The sequence below is a fragment of the Solanum dulcamara genome, chromosome 1 (assembly GCF_947179165.1).
Source record: "Solanum dulcamara chromosome 1, daSolDulc1.2, whole genome shotgun sequence".
Lineage (NCBI taxonomy): Eukaryota > Viridiplantae > Streptophyta > Magnoliopsida > Solanales > Solanaceae > Solanum > Solanum dulcamara.
Genome location: NC_077237.1, coordinates 41,771,750 through 41,778,953, shown reverse-complemented (window position 1 = coordinate 41,778,953; position 7,204 = coordinate 41,771,750). Strand labels below are relative to the sequence as shown.

The 7,204-nt window shown below is 38.0% G+C and overlaps 1 protein-coding gene across 1 annotated transcript; it reads left to right on the top strand.

The window, feature by feature from the left end:
- The first annotated feature begins 3,501 nt into the window (after positions 1-3,501).
- Positions 3,502-6,028, top strand: LOC129892745 (uncharacterized). The gene is made up of 4 exons (XM_055968308.1): positions 3,502-3,598; positions 4,170-4,352; positions 4,449-4,618; positions 5,972-6,028. The coding sequence occupies exons 1-4, from the start codon at positions 3,502-3,504 to the stop codon at positions 6,026-6,028; spliced, it is 507 nt and encodes a 168-aa protein (XP_055824283.1).
- Positions 6,029-7,204: the final 1,176 nt, after the last annotated feature.

The window sequence follows — 7,204 nt, the reverse complement described above, 5'->3', positions numbered from 1 at the left end:
ATGATGTAGATGGTACACCGAGTCCCCTAACGGGCTAGGCATAGTATGTGATGGTAATATATATGACTTTCTTTTAAACAATGAAAGTACGGTAAATTGTTAAATGTTATACTTGCCCCCTTCATCCCTACGCCAACTGTAATTTCCTTATGATGTCTATGCTTTACATACTCAACACATATGTTGTACTGACCCCCCTTTCTTAAGGGGGCTGCGTTTATACCCGCAGGTACAGATACAAACTTTGGGGATCCATCAGCGTAGGAGTTCCACTGAGCAGTTCAGAAGAGCTTCATTATGCCAGAGCCTAGGTTTGGTATTAACCCTTGATGTATATATTTATTTATTTCACGGGTACAGCAGGGGCCCTCTACTGCCTTATATTACTGTTCTTACTCTTAGAGGTTTGTGGACATATATGTGGGTTGTGTATGGGTTGTATATCCATGTATGTACCGTGGTGCCTATGATAAGACTCACCATCTTATATGTTATCCTGCCTATTGATGTGCTATAACTTAAACAGAGGACATATCTACTTACAGATAGTAGGGATATACGTCTGTGCCCAGTTCGGGAACCCATCATGGCCTACAGGGTTGGGTCATGACAAAAGTTATATCAGAACAATTTGGTCATCGGAATGTCTACAGACCGTGTCTAGTAGAGTCTTGTTTATCGGTGTGTTATGCACAACATCTATAAACAGGAGGCTACAGGACATTTAGGATGTTATCTTCCTTTCTTGTCTTAGATCATGCGAGCCTAGCCATAGGACATGAAATTCCTTTCTCTAACCTCTAGTTTCAGTTGAAGAATGACATCGACAAAAAAAATGGCGAATGATATTGGAAGCTACCCAGTATACAGGTAAGTAAGGGTGTGAATGAGGCATGCTGGATAAGTTAAGAAGATTGAAATATGATTGAAATATGAAGTTGAAGATTGAAGGGGAAAGTAGATAGGAAAGTGTAACAGGTGCAGTTCGAGTTGGACATATGAGGTAAGTCCATTATTTTATACTGTTGTTAATATTAAGCGCCCTGTGTGGTGGTGATATAAATAAATATATATATATATATAGTGGCCCTGTGAGGCATTGTGGCTATGATATGATATAATATGGATGTATATATACGTCGGCCTTGCATGGCATTGTTTGTATTTCCTGAGTACAGGTTTGGGATAGTAAGGAATATAGAGGAAACTCTATCAAACATTTATAGAAAAAAAAGGGAATGAACTATAAGTTTATCATACGGCTTGGAAATTGATACCACCCCTATTATAATAAACTAAAGCTATTGTGGTACCCTCCGTGTTATTGATAAGGGGGCCCCATGTTTACTTAGGAAGTTTTAGGTCGGAGGAAAACTCCTCTTAGAGGGCAAGGTGTCCAGTAATTGGGTTCCACTTTAGTGGGAAATTACTAAACCCTCAATCATTAATGGTGAACTATATATGTTGTTCACGACTCAAGAATGAACCTAGAGGGAAACCATACGAATTAGGCACTAAACAGTATTGTGGTGCTTATTGGATCTTAATTTCCTTCTGGTAGTGGTTAGAGGATGCATTATGGTAACCTTTTATTGGTTATGAAGCGACTAAAATAACTTGTGGATGGAAAACATGAACTTATGGGTTGTCCAGAATCATGTGCTTCATATATTGGATAACAGACTAGAAGAATTCCGAAGGGTCGGTGATACCAAGGAATGATTTTCCCAAGGGATACGGGGGTAACATGAAACTCCTTGGGCACAAGAATGGCCATGGACTGAAAGAATAGAAGGACTACTGTAGGGAGCATTCAAGATATACGTGATCAATAAGTACAAGTATTAGATGAAAAAGGGAATAAATAGCTACAAACTGAAGGTGTAGTATGAAAAGGCAAGAAGATAAGACCATTATTAGAGTAAAATTGACATGAGACTAAGAAGAATTGGAAGTTAACCTCAGGTACCTGACAAGGATAAAAGCTTATGAGATAAAAAGAAGTATTGTGGATATGTGATTTTGCCGTGGAAAATATAAAGACCCCTCAAAGATGAGGAAGGTAGCTTTGCAAAACCATTGATGCATTGTGAGTCCATTAAGAGGAACGAGTAGTATCCACTGGGATGAAGATAGTGTTATAGTATAGCTAGAAACACAGGTCACTAGAGTACAAGTACTTTCGAATGGAGAAGTTGAAATGATTAGGGGCGCTAGCTAATTGCTGGTAGGGAAGAAAGGAATATGGCTCTTGATAAACTACTATATTAATTGTATGACTCGAGTACCAATACTTAGACTAGATTGGGTACTAATTATCGAGAATTCTAAGCACCCCATGTTTGTATTAAGGTTTCTTACAGGGGTAACCTAAAGTATAGGTGATCTAATAGAAGGTGTAGATTTGGTTTCGTATGTCAAATGTGTTGGAAAAGAATCATATGCGTATAAATATTTGAAAATAAACAGAGGATGACATGGGTACACCCTAAAGGGGGAAAGGGACAAGAGAAATACAAGTGTGAGAGGAAATCAACTGACACTGTAATATGTTGACAGGTTCGCTTAAATTTCAAGCGAGATCCTATACTAGCACGAGTTAGTAAGAGCTCAAGGCCAACAATAAATAGATAGAAGCCGCGTTATCTGAGACCCTACGAATAATCATAGGTTCCTACAAAAAGGGATGAATATGATAAGAGAGTAGGACTGAGCAAACTAAGGGCCACAAAAAAGGTAGTAGGGTTGTATTTGAGTAAAGATTAAGATATGGAAACAGCGTCATTGGTTATTGATATCAGGATGTACAAATAGCAAGGAGAATAGAAAATCTCCTACGGTAGGAAATGAGAAGACCAAGGAGTACGTACAGGAAGAAAAGAAAGGGGTAGGACAAAATAGCATTAGCACAAGCAAGTTCTAATGTGAAGGTGATATGTAAAGCAAGATGGACCAAGAGATGAAAAGACTGCGTCTACCTCATACCAGTTGTATAAAACTAGATGTGTAACCTACGAATATATATATACAGCATAAGACCAAGCGAAGGTGTACATAAGGAAAATGGGGTTATGATATTTAGGATACGTTACAGAGAAATGCAAAGATAAGTTAAATCAACCGACCAAAAAGAACATGATCATGGTTGAACTAAAGATCTACCCCGATACTAGTTGTAAGATAAAAGAGGAAAGGGCAAGGTGGAACCTGAAGACTAGAGAGACAATGCTAAGGTAAATCTTAAGCTAAGTTGAGTGCCTTCGCACATTATTTCAAGAATTGTAATGTATCGTGTTACAGAAAAATTGGAGCCAAATCTGAGGAAAAGGACCATGGAAGAATCTGAACTAACGATGAAGCAACAACACGAAATTATGTACCTAGAGTGTTATAAGTAGGGTTAAGGAAGTTGTAAAAGGGCTTAAGCAAAACGAGCAGGAGTAGCTGGTTTCTAACAAATGGTGCACTAGTATGCCAAAGTTCTGCAACACTATACTCGTAATGATAGAAAGAGCACAGAATGGCTATGAAGGTTATCGTGTGAAGGACAGCACCACTCGGGAGCCAACTCTGATGGGCAAAAAGCAAAACCTAAAAGGTAAGAGTACTAGTTGATATCGTCTAAAGAAGGAAAGAAGTTATACACGAGGTCTAAGATTCCACAACATGACCTTAGCTATAAGACTCATTTTGTACTCCATGAACGGATGATGGTATATGGAATATCATCCACAGATTAACAATATCATCCTGTGTTCCTTCGCTCAAGGACTACCTATTCAGCTGAGAGTGTGTGAAATTGTAGATCAAGAGAATGGTGGGACTTTACGGAGTTCCCACAACTATTGTCTCGGACGAAGGAGCCCGAGTTATAGTTAACTAATAAAGATCAGCCTACAAAGAGATTGGGAACACAAATAGGTCTTTGTACACTATTCTGCCCTTAGACCAATGGATAGACTAAGCTTACTAGCTAAACTCTAGAAGATATGTTGTGGTCTTATACAGTTGAATCCAAAGGTAGCTCGGATAATTACCTACTACCTGTCAAGATTACTTATGATATTAACTATCATTCTAGTCTCTGGATGGCCTCGTGTAAGACTTTGTATGACAGAAAGTGTAGGTCGCCATTGGTTAGTCTGATGTTGGCAAAATACGACTAATAGGCCCAAATATGGTCCAACGGGCTGTGGAGAAGGTAAAACTTACTCAGCAGAGATTATTAGCTGCCCAAAGTCAACAGAAGGTATATGTAGACAATAGACATCAACCTTTGGAATTTCAAGTAAGTGTCTGGGTGTTCGTAAAGGTGTTGCCCATGAAAGGAGTAATGAGGTTTGGCAATAAAGGTAAGTTGGGACCGAGATATATTGTCCCTTACCAGATCCTTCACAGAATAGGTAAGGTTTCCTATGAGCTAGACTTACCAACGTATCTGGAAGCAGTATATCCAGTCTTTCATGTATCAATGCTTCGCAAATGCGTTGATCCATCCCGAGTATATCTCGTAGATGATATCCATTTCACAAAGGAGTTATCCTATAAAGATCAACCTATTGCCATCCTAGATTGGCAGATTAGAAGATTGCGGACTAAGGATGTAGCTTCTATCAAGGTATTATGGAGAAATTAGAATTGCGAAGAAATTACCTGGGAAGATGAAGAGGAAGTGAAACACAAATATTCGTACCTATTCCCTATGTCTATAGGTAATTCCAACTTCTGAAACTCTTAAGTTGATGGAAGTATGTGTTATTGCAATAGAGATGAATTTTCCCTATAGTCTGTGTAAGATTTTCAAGAAGGTTTTGTTTAACATTCGAGGATGAATGTTCTAAATGGGGGAAGGATGTTACTCCCTATAGTTTTGTACCTTGGAAGGTTCCTAAGTTACTTAAGCTTCTTAAGTTTCTTAGAGCTTCTTAAAGATATTGAGCTTCTTAGAAGTTACCATGTGAGCCACATAATCTATAATGATACCAAACAACTCTAAGGAAGGGAGAATGCGATACCCCATAGTAGAGAAGATTGGAAATAGAGTTATAAGAATCTGAAAAAGTTGGAGACCGAATAATGAGTCATAGGATACAACTTATTTACGTAAGCTACCAACTTGGAAATCTTACATACTTAAGCTACTGGAGTACATACCAAGCTTACGTAGCAACGATTACATAGGTTTGTAAAGTAAGATGAAATTAAGAACCCACGAGGGGGAAAAGAGAGTGCCATATGGCAGCATGAGAGAGTGCCACATGGCAGCATGAGAGAGTACCACATGGCAACATAAGAGACTACTATATGGAAGAAGCTGGATCAAGGGTGGTGGACCCCTCGACATGCCACATGTCAGCCTATGATTAGAAGAAAGGGGTGTGTTGGCCCTATGAGGGCTTGACACATATCACCACTTGGGGCTTGACATGTGTCACCTCCTAAAGTGGCCTATATATATATATATATATATATATATATAATTTTTGACTTTTATGGTCATCTTTATCCTATAAGTTTCATTCTTATCTCCAAAAGTCAAGAAAATTCTAGAGAAAAGGAGAGAAGAGAAACTTAAGGTAGAGAGAAGAAAGAGTTATGGTTTTAGGAGGAGAAAAAGGTAAGTTCTCCGATTCCATTTTGTGAATTAATTATATGGGTTATAAAAAAAGTTATGAAGGTTTTAGTAATGTAAATTTATGGTTTGGATCATCCCCAAAGGGACAACAATCAACCACAAAGTTTCAGTCGCGCTAGAAGAGCTTTCGGGGCAAGTTTTTGCGAGTTTCGGACAAGGTAAGGCTTTCCCTTTCAAATTGAAGTTTATGATATTTTTATGGGGTATATTAACTATCTTAAATGAGGCTATAAGTGGAAAAATTGCATAAGTATGATTGAAGTTAGAAACAAACTAAATTGAAGTCGCTAGTGTTAAATCGAAGTCGAGTATTGTGTGATGATTGTGGTGTTGCAGTTGCAGATGGTTGGATGGCGTGTTGCAGGGATGGAAGGTGTTCTAAAATGGGTTTGATTACTTCTGGTTGAATCCACACGACCCTCCATTTCATATTGTTAAAGGTTTTATGAAATAAAGGCTAAAAACTCTATTTTGGTATCGTAGTTTTGAGCTATTGGATGGAATTGTATTGAGTAATGTTGAGTTGATTTGATTATATATATAACCACTGGTTGTTTTTGGTAATATGTCTGCTATGATCATAAGTTGTATAGGTCATGTTATAGAGGAGATGTTGTCCGATTTTCGATAAATTCAGACCTAGTAATAAGCTAGTCGAGGGAAATGGATAAGGAAATGGTTCCTATTACTACTTGGGTGTAGAGTTGGAAATTGGAAAATGAAAGGTTATTAATCTTAGTATTACTTTCATGTTAAAAAGGTCAAGGAGATAACAAGGCGAGCTGGGTTACAATTAATCCCGAAAAAGGTATGTGAAGCTTTCTTTTGGCAGGTCTTAGCCTTAAGTGATTGATATACAAAATGTGGGGATAATTCCATTCATATAACCCCAAGTATAACTCATAAGTATTATTCACTTCTCGAAGGTAGAATTCCTATACGAGTTGAGTTATTGCCTCTCAAGGCTTCTATATGATGGAGAGTAGTAAGTATGTAAAGTTATCTCCTTTCTGTTGGCATGTTTTGACATAAGTACGTAGAGCTACCCTTATTTTCTCTTGATATGTCTTTGACATAAGTGTTGTGCTATGATGGTAAGGTAAAGCAATAATAAGGTTATGATACCAAACTCATGACGGGACAGGACAGGTACGATATATGCAATGATGACTCCTTGAGGAAAAGTAGAGACTAGGTAAAGCTTATTCTTTCACTTCTATTGGCATGTCCTAATTGTAAGTAAAATGTGATACGAGCTCTGCGGTAACTCCACTTTTAATTCCTAAATGTAATCCATATCTCTTATTCACTTATGAATGTCAAAGTCTTGTAGTAAGTTGAACTACTTTCCTTGAACTCCATATGTTGAGAAGTAATTAATGCACAAGCTCCTAGTCCTAAGGACTATGTGACGACGAGTATCCCTGATTCTATGAACTGTTAGTATTACTTTAGTACATGTCTAGGGTCCCCTAGGTCCTAAGTGATATAGGCCTCAATGGCATTTAGAAGGAACTCGAGATGGTTACACTACTATTCTGGTCCTCGGACAATAGCTTAATCTTCTTA